General features: G+C 37.8%; 1 protein-coding gene across 13 annotated transcripts in view; it reads right to left on the bottom strand.

The window, feature by feature from the left end:
* LOC138934473 (dual specificity calcium/calmodulin-dependent 3',5'-cyclic nucleotide phosphodiesterase 1) overlaps positions 1–17,883 on the bottom strand; it is an 81,788-nt gene that overhangs the window by 42,748 nt on the left and 21,157 nt on the right. For 2 of the 13 annotated variants that reach the window (XM_070298252.1, XM_070298253.1), the window contains exon 1: positions 1,447–3,339. The exons of 8 other annotated variants lie outside the window; for them this stretch is intronic. In XM_070298252.1, the coding sequence (XP_070154353.1) occupies positions 1,447–1,618 (172 nt within the window). In that variant the 5' untranslated portion in view covers positions 1,619–3,339. Of the gene's footprint in view, positions 1–1,446; positions 3,342–15,830; positions 16,317–17,883 lie in introns of those variants that run through there. 3 more of the 13 variants (XM_070298241.1, XM_070298240.1, XM_070298242.1) reach the window with 3 other exon arrangements.

Here is a 17,883-nt window from a genome sequence, read left to right as displayed (position 1 = left end):
AATGTGAATTCTTCATTATAATATCTCTATATAATGCGCGCATTTTCTTTGAATTTTCCAGTGATAATATAAGCTAGATAAATTTCATCAAAGGATATTATTACTGACGTGTTACCGACGTCTTATATCGCTCGTAGCAACTTATGTTACCAAAAAAGAATCTAAAAAACTTTGTGCGAATATGGATTCAGAAACAAGATCTCTCCGATATCCTCCACGTTGTTCGCACATGATTGGATTAATTAAATCGACAAACTTGGAATATAAAACTTTTCGCGCGTATACATTCTTTAATTAGCGCAAGAGTAAATTTGAAACATATCATATGTACGATACGTGAAATTAAAATTTTTGTTTTACGATTAAAAAGCTACTGTTTTCATGAAAATTTTTTCAAACGCACATTAACGGATAAATAAATCCTACAAATTTTTGTTCTCAAATTCATAAAAAAAATATAATTAAAATACAAATAAAATGTAATCAATTACATAGAAAAAGCGTAAAAAGAAAACTTTAAATTCATCTTTTTAAATTTGTTATAATCCGCGCTTTATATGTATATTATTTCACCATATTATATATAAATTATGTTTCGTTATTAATGAGATTAATTGTAGTAATTTTATCTCATACTTGAGTAATTTATAATAATATGCAATTTATAATTCATTAACTTGTTAGCATTCGTGCATTTATATTACATACTAAAGCCGATAATCTTAAATAGAGACGCAAGAGACATCAATATGTGAGTACAGTGTCGTAAACTCGCGTAACGATAATGTAACCATGTTACATCTTGCGGCGAACTCTAAAATGCTAATTATCCTTCGGGATAACAAAACGCGCGTGTATCGCGAAAGCCTCAGAACTACACGAATACACTAGTGTTGTTGCGAATTAAGCTCACGTAGTTGCAAATTAAATCTTTGGCGAGAATAAAATAAAACGACTATTTAATTAGACCAAAAAAAAACAAGATCTAGTATAATGCAGCAAAAACAAAAGCTGAAAACAAAACTTTCGTTTAGAATTTTTATTTTTTATTCGCGACAGTTGAATCAAAGATTAAATTTCGAGCATATTGAAGTAATTTGATCTCAACTAGTAATCGTCGCTAAACATAACAATGGCCTCTATTCAAAGATTCGTTTTACAAAATCGTGAGATTAAAGTGTTTTATTTTTGCGTCATTTTTTTTATTTTATACTTTATTTATTCCACGCCAATTAAGGAAGGCGGAAAAAGGACTACTGTTTTATGGTATAAACTTTAATATACAGGGTACTTTATCACGGGATCGATGTCCACTTTTTCATTTCTCGTAGATCGGATTATCGCGATATGAGCGCCTTTCGTACAAAATGATGACGTGTTATTACCGCATGTACGCGTTATATCCTTTGCATTATTATTGCAGATGATATATTCGTCTTCACTCACCGATCACGTAACTGTATCCATCCAAGGTTAATACACATTTGCGTGCATTCGGTGAGGACGAAACGCACGGCACTTGCCTCCGCGAGATCCGCTTGCTTAGGCTGCACGAAGCGCCAGCTGCACCCGGATCCGAGTGGCACTTTTGTACCGGATCCTTGCCTGGTCTAGACATTGTTGTCAATCCCGACTCCCGACTCCCGACTACTCGAGCCTCGTTTCCTCGATACGAGACTCCATTCTTTCGTATATAATTATTAGATATTTAATTAAATTTATATATACGTCTCGTATACGTCCCTCACGTTATCCTGTATCCGTAAATCGATGCACCTCTTCAAGTTTCACAGCCGCGACAAGAGCCCGATTGACTCGCGATCTTCTTTCTCTTATCCAACATGATATCGGTATAATTCGCATGTCGCAGTGTCTACATTTTAGTAATTTAGTTTTTACGGAGCCGTCTCTCCCCGCGATTTCAAACTCTCCTCGCGATAAGCTATCGAAAGAAGAAGAATTTTACGATTTAAATAACAATGAGAGGTCGTTAATCTTTGCACGTTCGGTACATTCGGAGATAATGTACTTTTATCATTTGCGTCGAATCTATCGAGTAGATATACTTAAAGTGCGCATTATCGTCCATTCTTTCAAAAGCAAGTGGATAATATATCAGTTTAATTTTCAACTCTGGTGCAAATAAAAGCTTCCATCTCTTCTTAAAGCGCATAAAGATTATATCACAGAATGCATTTGCCTTCGTCTGTCGTCGCTGGCCATGGATACTACCGCGTAGTATCACGATATGTATTTAAAGATAACGCGTTTTATGCTTATTATCTTCTACGAGAATAAAAATCTCCCAATTTCGATCAACTTTTTTAATTTTAATATCGTATTTGTATTTCATCGCGTCTGTCGTACGGGATAGGAAGAAGCATAGAAACATTTATCACAATTCCGTCCAAGTTCCGATCGAAGAACGTGTCCCTTTTAATTATAGCGCTTCTCCGTCGCAATCGACAGCACGTAATTGCCGGCCGGTAAATCTTGGAGACGAGTAAATCCTTTTTTTTTTTTGCCCCTCCTCCGCGCGTGTCCCTTCGAGGATAAAAATTTAAAAACTTCTTTTAGAGAAATTTTTCGGAAAAGTCGCGCGCACTTTTAGCAGCAGGCAAATTTATACGTTGTAGAATATTGGCAATAATTTGGCGAATCTACTCTCGGCAGATTCATTCCCAACACGCTCGTGTACGGCGAAAGTACGGTTGTACGCTTGTACTCGTAACGCGCACGCATGTCCGATCGGCGAGTTCTTGCCGTGACGGATGTTACGGAGGGAGAACGAAAATCAAGGCGATCGATTCACGTTACCGTAACATTAGCCTCGCAGGTTGGTTACCCGTACATCGGTGCACCGGCGCGGCTAGGCCGTTTCGCTTCCGGCACGCCGTACCGCGCATCACGCACGAATTTTTACGGGATATGATTCCGAGAGTGCGCGACGACGCAAGTACCTTCGTGTCTTCCTCTACATTTTCATGCTCAAACTATTTTTGCAATCGTGTCGCCTTTTCTTTCGAAATTATATAATTGCGATAGAAACGCAAAACAATCGAGAACAATGTCATCGAAAAATAGCGTTCGTTTCAGGCATAGCTGCTTCTCTACGTCGATTTTTTTATAATCGCGACTTTACGAATACGGCAGACCGCGCAGTGGAAACGGAAGGACGGCGGGGACGGGGCGGACAACGAGCGGCGAGCGCGAGACCAGTAGAGGAACCGCGCGCTTGGTCAGACCGGTCGGACGAAGGAGTCACGGCGCGCGTGGCCGCGACACGCGAGTCGCCGGCGCCGGAAGGAGGAACGATGGATACGCGCATCCGATCTCGGCCACGGTGCCGCTACAACTGAACCACTCGAAACCTCCAACCTCCACCTCTCGACGTGGAACCTCCGTCCTCCCTTCCCTTCGCCACGTCCCGCTCCCGACACCCCGACAGCCCGACGACCCGTTTAGCCTTTCTCTCTATCCAACCGTCTCTATATTCATTTTCCATCTCTCATTCTCGCTCCCTGTTTCGCGTCGGCTTCTCTCCTTTCGATATCTCCCCCCCCCACCCCCCTCGTCCATCTCTTCATCTCGATTGAGAGACTTGCCGACGAGTTTTTCGCTCTTCCTCCTTCACTTGCACCGTACTTGCGACGCAAGTACAAGTACCGTCTTCTCCTCAAGGTATGCGTGCATGCATGCGCGTCTCTGTATATACATCTCTCGATACTTTCTCCAATTTATTCCGTCATCGGCCCTGCATACAATTCTTCTCTATTTTGCGTTATCTTTATTTATCTAGCACAGTCATATATAATAGCACAGAAAATGGTCAAAGTGGAGCACCCGCGCGATCTATCTGCGCTTACAGCTTTAAAAAATTGCACAATAGATGACGCATTTTGAATTCTTCTCTCAAAATTAATGTAATCTTTAGCGTCAAACATAACAGATCGATATACATATATCGCGATACAAGAAAATGTTCAAAGATCGGAAATGTAGTAGCTAGCGCGCTGTCGGATCTTTGATACTCGCTCTCGAATTCGGGAGAACGAATATCTTACGATCGCGTTCGCTTTTCTTTCGTAGATTAACGTTCAATCGTATATCCACGTCCCATCCCTTTCGCACACGGCGATAACTCTTCGTCTTCCTCGATGACCGAGGATTGGGACACATGAGTTTCACACGATTAGCCCCACGCGACACTACCGCGATATTACCGAATCATCCCTTGTTATGTCACGAATCGACCGTTTAATCAGCCGCCTATCTAAGGTACAGTCCTCCAGATAAATCATACATACACGATAATATAAATATATTCAAATGTGCAAAGCACAATTATTCAAGTTTGAGGTAATAAAATTGCATCCAATTGTTAGTAGCAAAATGAAAGAAAAATATTATCACACGCGTATACAATCATAAATATAAGACTTGAAAACTTTATCCTACTTTATTAAATTTTAAACAAAAGCTATCGCGTAGCCCATCTACCATATATTGTATATAATAACAAGAAATGATCGCACAGTAAGAGAAATAGAAAAAAGCTCACATTTTTTTCCTTAAATAACAAATTCTTTAAACCAAATATCTCTTGACACGTAGATTTATTTTTTTTTTTCCCGTAAAGTCTTATAATGTAAGGAACATCAACCCTCTTTTTTTTTTTTTTGCCTTCGGGATTACATAACCCTCGAGAGGAACAGCGGATTATGACAAAACGGTATAATAGAGAGCCGGACAAGCTGTGCAGTAGCTGGAGTTTATTATAAATGCAAATGCATTCTACTCGCGATATTTCTCTTCTGACAAAGGGAAAGAGAGGAAAGGGAGAAAGAGGGAGCAATTTTGATTACGGCTAGTCGCGCGTGTCTGCGAAAGGGACGTCAATTTAGCGGCAAGATAATCTCGCTGCCGAGCCGTTTCCACCAACCCTCTTCAAAACGAACCCCTGCTTCAAGAAACCCTTCTTCATCGTCCCTCCATAGTTGTCAGATCGCCACGAATCTTTACCTCTCATTCCCTTCTTCTTCTTCTTCTCTTCCTTCTTCGTCTCTGTCTCTTACACGTCTCTTTTCGCTCATTCATCTTTCTTTTTTCTCCGTTCTTTTATTCCTTGAGATCATTCGCATGTCGTACAAACGTATGCATTAATTTAACCAGTGCAAATGCATTATACGAGTGAATAAAGTAGAGTGATTCGTTAAATTAAATTTGTATTTGACAAATTAATGCGCTCGTTTGCTCAAATATAAAAGAGAGATTAGTCGGCGAACAATTTTTATGCGTACAATGTAGGCAAAGTTTACCGTCAAGTTGCCTCGCGTGGCCTTGCATTCTCTGATAAAGGAAAGGAAAGGAAAGCAAAGCAAAGCGAAAGAAAGCGGAGCAAAGCAAAGCAAAGCGGTGATATCGAGAAACGGTGTTTTCGACAGACATTCAACGCTTGATTGATTTTCGAGACAGGACGTACTATTCGCAAATAAATACTACGGGGTAGCGCACAAACTTTACTCCACGCTTGTGTTTCAACGGAATTTTCTTTGATGCTCTTGCATTTGACGAGTAGCGATATACTTTCTTGCGTTTGTTTCTTATTCACATACTTTCTCACACACACACACACACACACACACATATATATATATATATATATACAAACATTCTATTTCATGTAATAAAAAAAATTAATTTGCTTCATCCTTCGAACAATGATATTTTTATTCAAATTTTTACTCACCGAGACATCGAACCAAATAACGCAAAATTATTATATTCAAAGTAGATCGAAACATCGAATATCGATAAATGCAAATTTTTCATTCTTCGAAACGATGACAAATTAAAAACACTGGCGGTCGATAGACGCCACGAACAAAGTTGCGTACGGACGATTAAATCAATTCAAAGCAGAAAGTGGGGACGGAAGGCAGGCTGGAGGAGGAGGGACGAACGAGCGCAAGTGTAAATCCTGCGGCGATATAAAATCGGCTGCAAGCGATGCACCCGATCCGCCGTCACTATAAAGCCGATATTTTTGTGATAAAAAACGTGTGGTTCGCGATAATGCTAAATACATTTCTATTTATCACACAGGATACGTTTAATGACGATAGCTATGTACCCATCAATTATTAATATCTATGCGCCCGTCAAACGCAAAAGAAACGTGGCGGCCCAGGTCACCAAATTAACATCTATATGTACGTATATTCCTATTCGCGCGATGACGCGCATTCAACCCGTCAACTTTATCTCGCGCCAATTATCGACCATTATCGGTCCGATAATAAGCGCTGCTTAATTAATGGATTCGTCGACGATTCTATTGGCAAAGACATTCTGTTCGTAGCAACTGTAACCAAACTATCGCATTAATTTCGCCCGTATCGTCGCTGCAAATATCGCCACTTTTGTATCCACGGAGCGGAGAGCAGTGACACTTTTATTTAAAGCCGCGAAGAGGAAATCCGTATTTCAAGTTGTACTCGATCATAAACGTCGAGCTGGATGAATCCCTTTGACGAATCTCTCTCGAAAAACGCATTATTGGCCTTTACCGCTAAGCGTATACAGCTTATCCTCGTGATCGAGGCTCTTAATCTTCTGTAAAAGCAGAATTTCGCTTTTGTTTGCTGTAATAAAAGCCCGTTGTCGAATGAACGCGTGCCCTCGGCTATAATCGCGCGTCGCTTCTCTCTAGCGACTGTGTGAAAATTGTCCGTCGAAATTTTCACGAAAGGTCCAAGATTTCGATGGCAGCGAAAAAATTCAAACGAGGAGTACGCGAACAATATTCGCGATAAGGAAAACAAAACGTGAGCAATAAAACGTGACATAGAAATATATTTATTAATTTTTTTGAATGGTAATTAATATATATACGTTATATATAATTAATGTTAATTAATAATAATCATGTATCGCAAGTTTTTCGAATGAACGACAGAGTCAAATTTCTTCCTACGCGAGCATACGCAAAATTAGATCAATTAAAACGTTCGGGACAATGGCTCGGGTAAATCATTTCCTCGTCCGCGTATATACCATTCGTTAATTTAATTAAAATCTACACGCGCCGAGAGAGCAGTAATAGCGGCGCAATAATCTGATTAAATCTAATATCGAAAAGTGTCGGACGAAATATTATAACTTTGTCATACGCTTCGCGATTAATTAAAATATTCAAATTAAAGGCGAAGCGCGCAAGTTCTCTTTACCGCGAGAAACTGTCACTGTGTGCAGAATCAAAATCAGCCGCGCGATTCCAAATGAAGGTGATCGCGCGTAATCCGGGCTTAAGTCAAAATATACCGCAGGCGCGTAAACTCTGGCCTAATTTCGCACAACCCAAATTCAATCGAGGTTTAGTAAGCTTTATGCCTCTCTCCTTCCACCGCCCCCTCCCCCCCCTCCCCCCTTCCCGCTAACTGTTTCAATTTAAGACTTTACGAGAGTATTTCGACAAAATTCGCTACGCAAAAGAGTTGACATGACAAAAGCTTGCATCGTTGTATCATGCATCCGTCGATGAGATATACGAAACGTTTAGAGCTAATGTAAAACGCGTGTCTGAAAATTTTCAATCTTCGATGCTTGGCGAATCTAACGATAAAATCAATTTTCTTTACAAAAAGAAATGTCGAGGATTATCAATTATTGATAGAACTTAATCAAATTCGATGACAATATATACGCGTGTACAGAGTTAGAATCACGCGCGCTATGTTCTCCGATATTTTCATTAAGTAGAGATCCATTCGTTGATCGAGAACATTTCTCATCCATGATCGATGGCTTCTATATAGAATGACTTTTGATATGGACGCGTGTATTGTATTGTATTTGACGTAACGTCACCGCTGCCTCGACGCGTTTCTACGCGTATCCCACGCAACCCGATCGCCGCAGGAAATATTCTCGCGCGCAAACTTTTCAACGCGTACTTACTTCGTTTCGCAAGGTATAATATCGATGAAAGTATATCTGGGGATGACAGCCTCGCGGGATATTTCAGAGTCGAGCGTGGATCGATCGTCGCCGACGATGACGACTGTCGTGCAGCTGCCGGCATCGACCAAACGACGAGCGTTATGACTTTCCATTACGCTGACCGTAACTCGCGTGTCGTATGACCCGTGAGAATTACGACATAAATAACATGGTTTGAAACTGTTGCGCAGTTTTACGACGGGCCGCGCCTCTATCGGGTCGCGGAATATCGCGGATAACGCGTTAGCGAACACATTGGCTTTGTACAATATTTCCAGTTCTTTTCGTCATCGCTCTTATCGCGCGGTCGATAGATAAAACAATATAGGATAGAGCCCTAAGACGTTATCCGAAAAGCAAGCGAACCATCATCGCAACTGCGGTCTTTTCTGCGCATTTCGGCTGTATTTGAGATTCCTTTACGTTTGCACTTGAAACGTATCGTACAGGTACGAGTAGCAACGAGAGATAGTATCTTTATCAATAATAACTCATCTTTTAATTGTTATTCGTATGGAGGTCACGATAATTACGCGAATCTTACGCATAGCGAACGCATTTCATTTCAGAATTTAGTCATTAAATCGCGTTACACGCACACACAATTCCGTAAGTAATTTTCACCTCGCGAGGTCGTTCCGCGAGAAGGGCGCGCGAGATTAAATTGCACTTAATTAAGATTTAAGAAGTAAATGTGAAAGGTTCTCGCTTCCGATGCAGCTCTCTGCAGTATCCTAGCATCCACGTGCTCCTACAAGTTTCCAGCGTATACCGTTCAAAACCTTCAGACACGATACAATCGATTTTTCCGTGGTATCCTAGTTCTGCTTTACCGACCTCCACCGGAAATTACGGCAGGCTACGACATTTCCGGTTAATTCCATGGGCATTAACAAAAGGGATATTAATGTTCGACATAATTAAAACCACGCGTTTCCTTCAGTTATCTTGTTTTCGTTACTTTTATTCTGTTATTCCACGTTGCTTCATGTATCGATTGACAAAACTTGTATTAAAGCCAGCGGAGGGAGAAATGTGTTGCAATTAATTTTTTTGCGGTTGTTCAATAAAAATAAAATCTAATCCATAAATGTGTAAAATGAATAATTTTTTAATAATTGTATGCATAAATATTTGAAGAATCGAAGAATGAATGATGTATCGTACAATCAATAAAAAACAATGACATTTATTAATGTGCTTTGGCTATAAATCAAAGAGGTATCATGATTTTTTTAACAATCCATTATCATTTATAAAAGACAAATCACAAACGATTCGAGTATTAATTCAATTCTCGTTTAATCATGACGCATCAGACGGCAACTTGTTTACTATTAGAAACAATCCTCCATCTCAACCCCGATCTCATCCCCGATGATTACAATCTAATCGCGTCAACTAACATCATTAAATCGTTCGTTCTTTTTAAATAGCGAAACCGGCCGAAACGTGGCGGACGTTCGACATATCGATGTCTCCGTTCCATGCAAACGAGATCCGTGAAATTTGCATACGCGAGCGATGTAACGATGCGGGAAACGCGCGGGTTTGCCGACCTTCACCTTTGAACGCACAGCGAAAGATACATCAATGTCTCGGAACAAATGCATCGGTCGCATTTACCGATGACGCACCTTAGTAAATACGCGCGCTGGATAATTCATCGTACGTGACGTTTACCGTGTCATTCGTGTTTCACAAGTAAACGTATTAGTAGTCGAAGACATATTGTATGAATGTATTCTTCTTTCTTCTTTTTTTTAATCGCCACTCTCGGACGCTTTCGTAATTCCCCGTAATGCTTTATCACCCCGTTATGTATTTTTTGTTTGTTCATAAAAGAATGTTTCATAACCGTAACAAATGGATATATTCGAATTGGTACAATCGAAATACGAGCTTGTATTTAATTTTAAGCTGCTACGTTTAATCTTTTGTTAGGCGAAGATGACGGAGAACCTCATAGTATTCTTTTGCTCTCCCAGTTTATTGTATTATCATTGTGTGTATTTTAGTTTTATATCCCATATCCCACTTGATTATCAGTTTTATATATTTTTCACTTTTCATAAAGGAATATTCTGGTAGCGAATAATCATTTCGACTATGAAAATTTTATTATTGCTTTAGGTATACTACACACATTTACGCAAAATGATCGATAATAAATGCGCATTCAACGAACAAAGGAACATTCATTGTCGAGAACGATTTGGAGAATCTCTCTCCAGAAGATTTAATTGAACGTTATTTTTTTAACTTATTATCACAGATTCTTTTTCGATTATTTGTTTATAATTTTAAAACTATCCAGATACGTATATATACAAGATAATATCGAGATTACGAAAAATTTTCAATTTTTCCGACGATTAATAAATTGGCTGTCCCCATTAGGCAAATCTAGGAAACTACTTGGATGTCATACATTATGCATTATATATATATATATATATATATATATATATATATATATATATATATATGTATGTTTGGCGTATTAATTAATTATTGGAACCAATCAATTAACGACCGAGAATATTATGACGCTGAAATAATATAAAGCCCGAGGCGAACAGTGCACCCTGTCAGTATCGATCGTGAAGAATGGAGTCGGAGAAAAACTCCACCATCGGCGTTTTAGCTGGCAAGCGGCCAGCATGCCTCTGCATTTCGCGACAAAGAGTAATGCGATCCGTCTGTAGAAATATACAAGTGCAAATCGTAAGATTCTTCGTATCTCTTTCGTCGTTATTCGAAACATTTTAAGCGATTGAGCGTATATTTTATCCACCGGATTGGAAGAGCAAAAGAATACTGTGAGCTTCTCCGTCACTCGCGTATATAGCGGAAGATTAAATATAATATACAATAGAATTAAATGTAGATTAAACGTAGTGGCTTAGAATTAAATGCAAGCTCGTATCTTGAGTACCGATTCGAACCATTCGTATATCTATAAACCGATTCGCGAGTGTAAATAATATTTGTTGCTATACAGCAAAATGTTTATTTGAGTCAATTAAACATACCGTTGGGTGCTGGCTGCTTAAGACTTCGTTAAAACTCGATCCACACGGTTTCGGTCAAGATTCTACATCCCATGGATTGTACTCGCGTCCCAAGTCCCAACGTATACGATATTAATTTAGATTTCAGATCATTGATCTCGTATAGCGCGATTATCCGTCTATCCCTCTCTCGGATTATTTTTCCATCGATTTTAGCATATACAGTTGTAATCAATCACGGATAATTCGGATAATTCTTACTAAATGATTATTAATTCGCGCAATTGGCACAAAATAAGAGAAAATTATGTATGAAATAAAGAGAATACACACATACAGACTCGGGCACATATATTCTGTGTGTTAGAAGCGATTTATCGTACATTTCTAAACTATTGTTTAGCAACAAAATTATTTGAATATGTGTATCAGAGTCAAATCTATCTTAGTAGACTGTATCCGTCTACATTCGATTTGGAATTTAATTAGCGCATCGTCCCATTTCTAACTAAAGTTATTACACTAGGCCTATCTAAGATGAAGGATCGAGAGAGACGCAGTAGTAGATTTATATATCCACTCGCATGCATAATGTTCCATTATTTTCGAATTATCAATCGAGAGATATTCCTATTATGCGGCGCAATCCTGCCTCACGGAATAGTTCATAGTTAATTATGGAGTTCGTTAAGTTGCTATGTGCATTGCAAGTGGCTGTTGAACCTGATGAGCCTCCGTCGTGAGAGCGAGGGACTAATTAGGATCTACCTTTGACCCTGCCGTTCCGTTCTGTTCTTGAATTATGAAATTCCCCGCAGCAAATCTCGTAGAGAGTAAATACTTAACAAAGAAAGGTGCGCAAAAAACATTTGCAAAAGTAGGACAATTCTACCAATACGAAGAAGAAGCGCGAACTCACATTTTAGATAACCTAAGCGTTTTGTTGAAAGATGGCAAGTCATATGATAAATTTCTTCGCTCTTTTGTATACTTTGAAGAAAAAGAAATGCGAATCATTCATCAAAACAAGATTATTATTTAAGAAATAAAAATTTATAGCAACGATTGTATACATGTGCGTGCGTGCGCGCGCGCGCGCGCGCGCGTTTAAAAAATATAATTTTTACTTTTAATATATTATTTGAATATTTTTATACAATACATATATTATTATAAATCTTTCAATAATATAGAGAAAAAAAAACAAATTAAAAAAGATTATATAAAGAAATTTGGATTATTATTACAAATGTTCTGCGTTTTTATTTCCGTAGAAAGTACAGTCTGTTCGTTGAGGAAAATAATTACTACATAATTTGGATGACATCTCCAAAAGTCCACTTTAAAAGCGAGTAATTTTAAAGAAACTTTTAATATGTATAAAAAAAATTTTAAGTGTAGATCAACTAATTTTAGCTTATTATTTCTCGATTAAATATCATTGTATTAAAATTATAATCAACACAGATCTGCAAACGCAATGTAAAATAACTATAAAATATATCTAGTCACTCTAACCGTATATGTATTATTGATCAATTAAACGCACTATTTCGATATCCAAGACAAAATCTGACAGATCATATAATTATATATATGCGTTATCACCCGACGCAGTATATCTCTGTTATCGTCTCTTATTATTCACGCTACTTTTAGCCGTTTGCGGTTTTGTCATTCTCTATTTACTTGCGTCCAACGATCAAGTTTCCCTATCGTGTTGAAGCTTACTAAATCATTCTAGTTTCCATTATACAAAACGCGCATTTGCGAGTGCACGAGTACACGGCGAACGAGAATCCGAAGAGTGGAGAGAAACCGATGCGTTTTTTCCGTTAAACGAACCGGTATTCTATCGACATACGGCTAATACGCGAACGGTAAAATGTCGATCCAATAATACCGAGAATGTGCGATATCACGCAAATACGCATCGCGTGCGCGGACGTCGTCGCTAGCGCGTAATCCCATTCATCTTGTCATCGAGTCTCTAAATTCTCGTCGATGGGATCCATCGATTTGGCTCCACTACTGCCATCGTAGAGAGATGGATCGTTGGCGCGATCGTTAGATCCACACCGCGTTCCCTCGCCTTCCATTTACCTTCTATTCGATCGTATTTCATCGCTGTACCATCGTAGCGGCCGTGTATCTCGATAAATTATTACATTCCGTCATCGGCAAGTACGTGGCTGCTTCGAGACGAGTTCGAGTTAGCGAATAATCTCGAAAGAAGAGAGACCGTCAAAAGAGCAGACAGCGGGGAAAATTAGCGCAAACTCCATTGTCGATTAATTGATCTCTGGCTTAATTAAACGGACGGCCGATTTTCGCCAGGCGAATCGATACGATATCGCATTGAAAATGGCAGAAATACAGTAACATTGAAAACGATACGGCTCGGTGAAACGAGACTAAATATATTAATAAACCGTAAACCGTGAAAAACGAGCTCTGATATCACTGTATAAACTAAACTATTTCGAAATTAATAAGCGATTGTGATGAATCCGTAATTATTGCTTATAAACCGCAGACTTATTGTTAGTGATATATTTGTGATATATTTTAAACTAATAAATATATCAATACGCTAAAATTGTACTTACATACAATTGGCGCATTATTTTATTTAAACCGAGATTAAAATGCATTCCCCTTTCTCTCTCTCTTTCTCATATACTATGTTTCTGTAAAATTATAGAAATATGCAATTCTTCGTCGCATTTTAAGCCATCATTTTGATAAAAGTTAAAGATAATATCATTTATTTGCTTACTCGTGAGAAATGTAGATAATTTTCCGAATCAATTGCGCAAAATGAAAGATTCGTATCTATTTTTCCGATTGAAACAAATATCGAATATTTCGCGAATATTATAAAGAAAGATTAAAAACAATCAAAGTTTCTTTTATCAAAGTCCTTATCCGTGTGCTTGCCAGAATCCTATAGAATTCAAAAAATGGAACGATATCTCTTTACGAGGCTTGATTGCGTATCGAGTTTACTTTTGTTGAAAAACGAAACTCTTTAAATATTACCGCAGTTTCACACAAATGCCTAATGTCTAGGAAGAAACATGTTTCGCGCGCTCTACAAAAGCAAAATCGGCAAAAAATATCCATCTATAGAAAGAGAGAAATGTTGCTATTATTGTTTTTTTAAAGAAGGAACCATACGAAACGATACCAACCGGAAAAGCCACGAGACGCCGGTATATTCGTCTAAATGATAAGAATAGCACGCTATCCGTAACAGAAATTGGAAATCAATATTTAAGCCCATTCTTGAGATGTCGTGACCAAGCTGGATTTGCGTGCGGTACCAAATAGATAAGAAGAATACCAGAATAACATTATATAGGAGCTATGCACATCCTTATCAAACAAGAACATGTCGCGGATTACTTTTAACCGTTTCTCTTTACCGGTCGTTTATGCGCGCTATTAAATTTATGCACTTGTCAAATACGTCATTAATTTTTTTATATATCAAGCATATTGTTATAATTTCTACAATCGTCGTACGCGTTTCTAGTAGAAAATAACGTTAAAGGGAAAAGGGATTGCACGTATATATGGGACGACCGGATCGTCGTTGATTATTTGAATTGATTGCGCGTGATATAATCAAATATATATATATATATATACTATACGTATATATCACGGAAATAAAATTTAAAATAATAAAACGATTATAACGCATACATATTTGTATGCACGAGCGTGTAAAGCAGCGTTAACATCAAAGAGTAATTTTTTTTTTTTTTATTTCTGTAAAATGGCATAAGAGAGAGCTAAAGTTTTAGTAAAATGACAAGCCGAGACAACGACTTTGTGTGATTAATTAGTTTATGCTTCACATCGTATATTTAACATTTCGCGTCACACGCTTAATGCCGTTGGCATTTGCACGCGTGCGGCACATTTTGTAAAGAAATAATTTAATTTCCAAATGATACATCTCGCGGCGATATTATATTCGTGTATATTCCGAACGATCTGTCTATAAAATATAAAACAATCGTTCTTTCAAACATTTCTCTGTAAAAGAATATTTCCAACGCGCGTTGAAATAATAGACTAAATATGTGCGCGCGTTATAAGTAAATAACAAATCGTAGAGCGGAAAATAGGCAGCATCGATATATCTCGAGTATCTTATTTTACGGTACAATAAATGTTTGCAAGATGCGGACTCTCGGCACAAGTCTTTAAATTCTGTTTTCGCATTCGAGCCACGGCAAATTTATCTTTTCACGCTTGACACGCTTGCGAAAACTCTTCACGAAAAGACGTAACCCGTGATATACTCGACGTCGACTTTGTTTCGCTTTATTCGCCCCTTCAATTTCTTTCACCTGCGCGGCCTTTCCTTGTAACTACTTTCCGATAGCGGTTACCTATTGGAATTTCTTTCGACATGGTGTGCTCGAAGGTAATATTTAAATTCATACTATCCGTGTAATCGTGCCCCCTATATGATTGTTTGTCTATAAAATCATACAATATAAATTTATATAGACGGATATAATAATGCAATACTGACAATCACTAAAAACCAAAGAAAATTGATTTTAAAAATGTACAAAAACACATACAGGACTCAATCATTCATTATTTAAACACAAGACATCTTATTAACTATATTGATATTTGCTGATATGTATTCGATATTAAGTATAAACAATTTAAATTATAATTAATTTATATATATATATATCTTTTTTAAACGGCTTCCGAGATCGATCACGGTTCTCAATATAAAAAAAAACATTTTATATTGATTGAATCGCACAGTAACACAATTACCTATTGTATACGTCGCGCCATCCAGCTGAAACGTGGCACTCTTGCATTTCTTGAAGAGTTTTTGGTGCGAGTAAGCAGGAAGCTTTGGTAAAGGGGGCGGCGGCGGCGGAGGCGGAGGTGGGCCCTTCGGCCCGTACTTGACGTGCCTTTCACTCTGGCTCATTTCTTAGGCGTAAAGGAAATCGCGTAATCGCAATCTCTTCGTCTCGCTCCCGGCGACAAAGCAGAGATAAGAAGTTGAAGCAATTTTAGCCGTTGGATGCGCGCATAATTCGGAATGCAGTTTCTGGCACTCACTATTATTTCTCAATCACAGATCTTGATAGGATCCAATTGCGATCAACGCACGGATTTATTCTGTCACGATTCTCAAAAGTCGTCGTAACTCTCTTATTTATGTCTCGCTACGGCGAGCAGTAAAATTATCTTTCCACGCTAGTTAAAATCACTTCTAATTTTGTCTCGCGCGTTAAAGTAAATTTATTTCAAAAAATCTTTTCTCTCGCGAGTACATACAAGGTCGCTAAGATATTATTTTCTATAAATAAGAAATATTCTGTATCTATATTAAGAAATTTTCTGTAAAAAAAATTTATAATCTGAAAATTCGTGCAATCGACGAATCGATTCTAATCATTTGCTTGCGAACAAAAGATCGAAAGTTTCAATACCAATGTAAAGTATTAAAATTTCTACGTTGCATTGTGGACAGATATGAAATATACATAGCGGATTATATCGAGAGATTTTAAATTTATTGAAAATGAATGTAGTTTCCAACAGAGGAAGCTAAAATTTCGATGTAAAAGTTTCGTATTAGTAAAATAGAATTTCTGCATTAAGAGTAAAATTCATATTTTCACGTTGCTTATGTAAATGCACAAAATAATCTTAAAAAAATATATAAAAATCTCGAAAAAAGTAGGCTACTACAGATTACGAATATTCATATACTCTGCAACATTTGTCTCTCTTGAAATAATCCAATTTATATTAAATATAAGGTCATCTGTGGCGTCAAATTCATCATAAATCTCATACCGATAAACTCATCCCTTTCTCTTTGCCAATATCTTGTATCTCGTTTTATCTCGTGACCGATTCCTATCGCGGTAAAAAAGAAAAACGAGTCGATCGTACCGGGGGGAAAATTGATCATTTTTATAGGCGGTATCGCCAATCACACGCGCGCATATAAATACATTTTTTTTATTTTATTATAAGATTAACGATTGACAGAGAGAGAGAGAGAGAGAGAGAGAGAGGGAGGGGGGGAGGGAGAGAGAAAATCATGTCTACAAATATCTAAAACGATATCCACATTTTCACGTCTCTCGGAGCCAATTTGAATTTCCACTACATTCCGCGGAACGATCCGGAAAATCTCCCGACGCTCGCCGTCCTCGTGTTCGCCAGGAAATTTATCACGCGTTACGTCAATTATGATACATTTTGGAGAACCGGAAAACGGATATATTTCTGTGCGATACATGTATCCACGATAATATAGGATAACTCTGCTGCAAAAACAAGAAACATGTCGTGAATCTGATTAAACTGTTTTTATTAATAACTATTTCTCAATTAGTTTCTTTTCTACTTCGTCTTCCTTCCAATTTCTCTCTCTCTCTCTCTCTCTCTCTCTCTCTCTCTCTCTCTTTTTCTTTCTGTTTAGTAATATTTACGATTTATAGAATTCATTGCTTTATCATAATCGGGTTTCTAATACGAATGAAATTAAGTTAACGCCATCAAGTGTGAGACCAGATTCAGTAATGTAAATACAACAATACTATTGAATACAAAGAAAGTTATTAAATGAAAAGTCGAATTCTCATAAGGTCAAGCAGATTGTCGTTTTGAAGAAATTTAATTCGCGAAAACAAAGCTTTATTTCCAACTGTGCTAATTTCGAGTCGAGTATACTATAATGATAGGCAAGACAATAAAACTGAAACGAACGAGAGAAATGTGATGTTTCGTCATTGTTACGGTAACAAGTTTTGAGCGCGGTGGTTATTGTATTTGCGTCAAGATTATTCGCGCGATTGCA

Source organism: Polyergus mexicanus, unplaced genomic scaffold (assembly GCF_030449975.1).
Source record: "Polyergus mexicanus isolate NDT 795.1 unplaced genomic scaffold, iyPolMexi1.0 SCAF_7, whole genome shotgun sequence".
NCBI classification, from domain to species: domain Eukaryota; kingdom Metazoa; phylum Arthropoda; class Insecta; order Hymenoptera; family Formicidae; genus Polyergus; species Polyergus mexicanus.
This window is presented reverse-complemented; position numbering and strand designations above follow the sequence as displayed.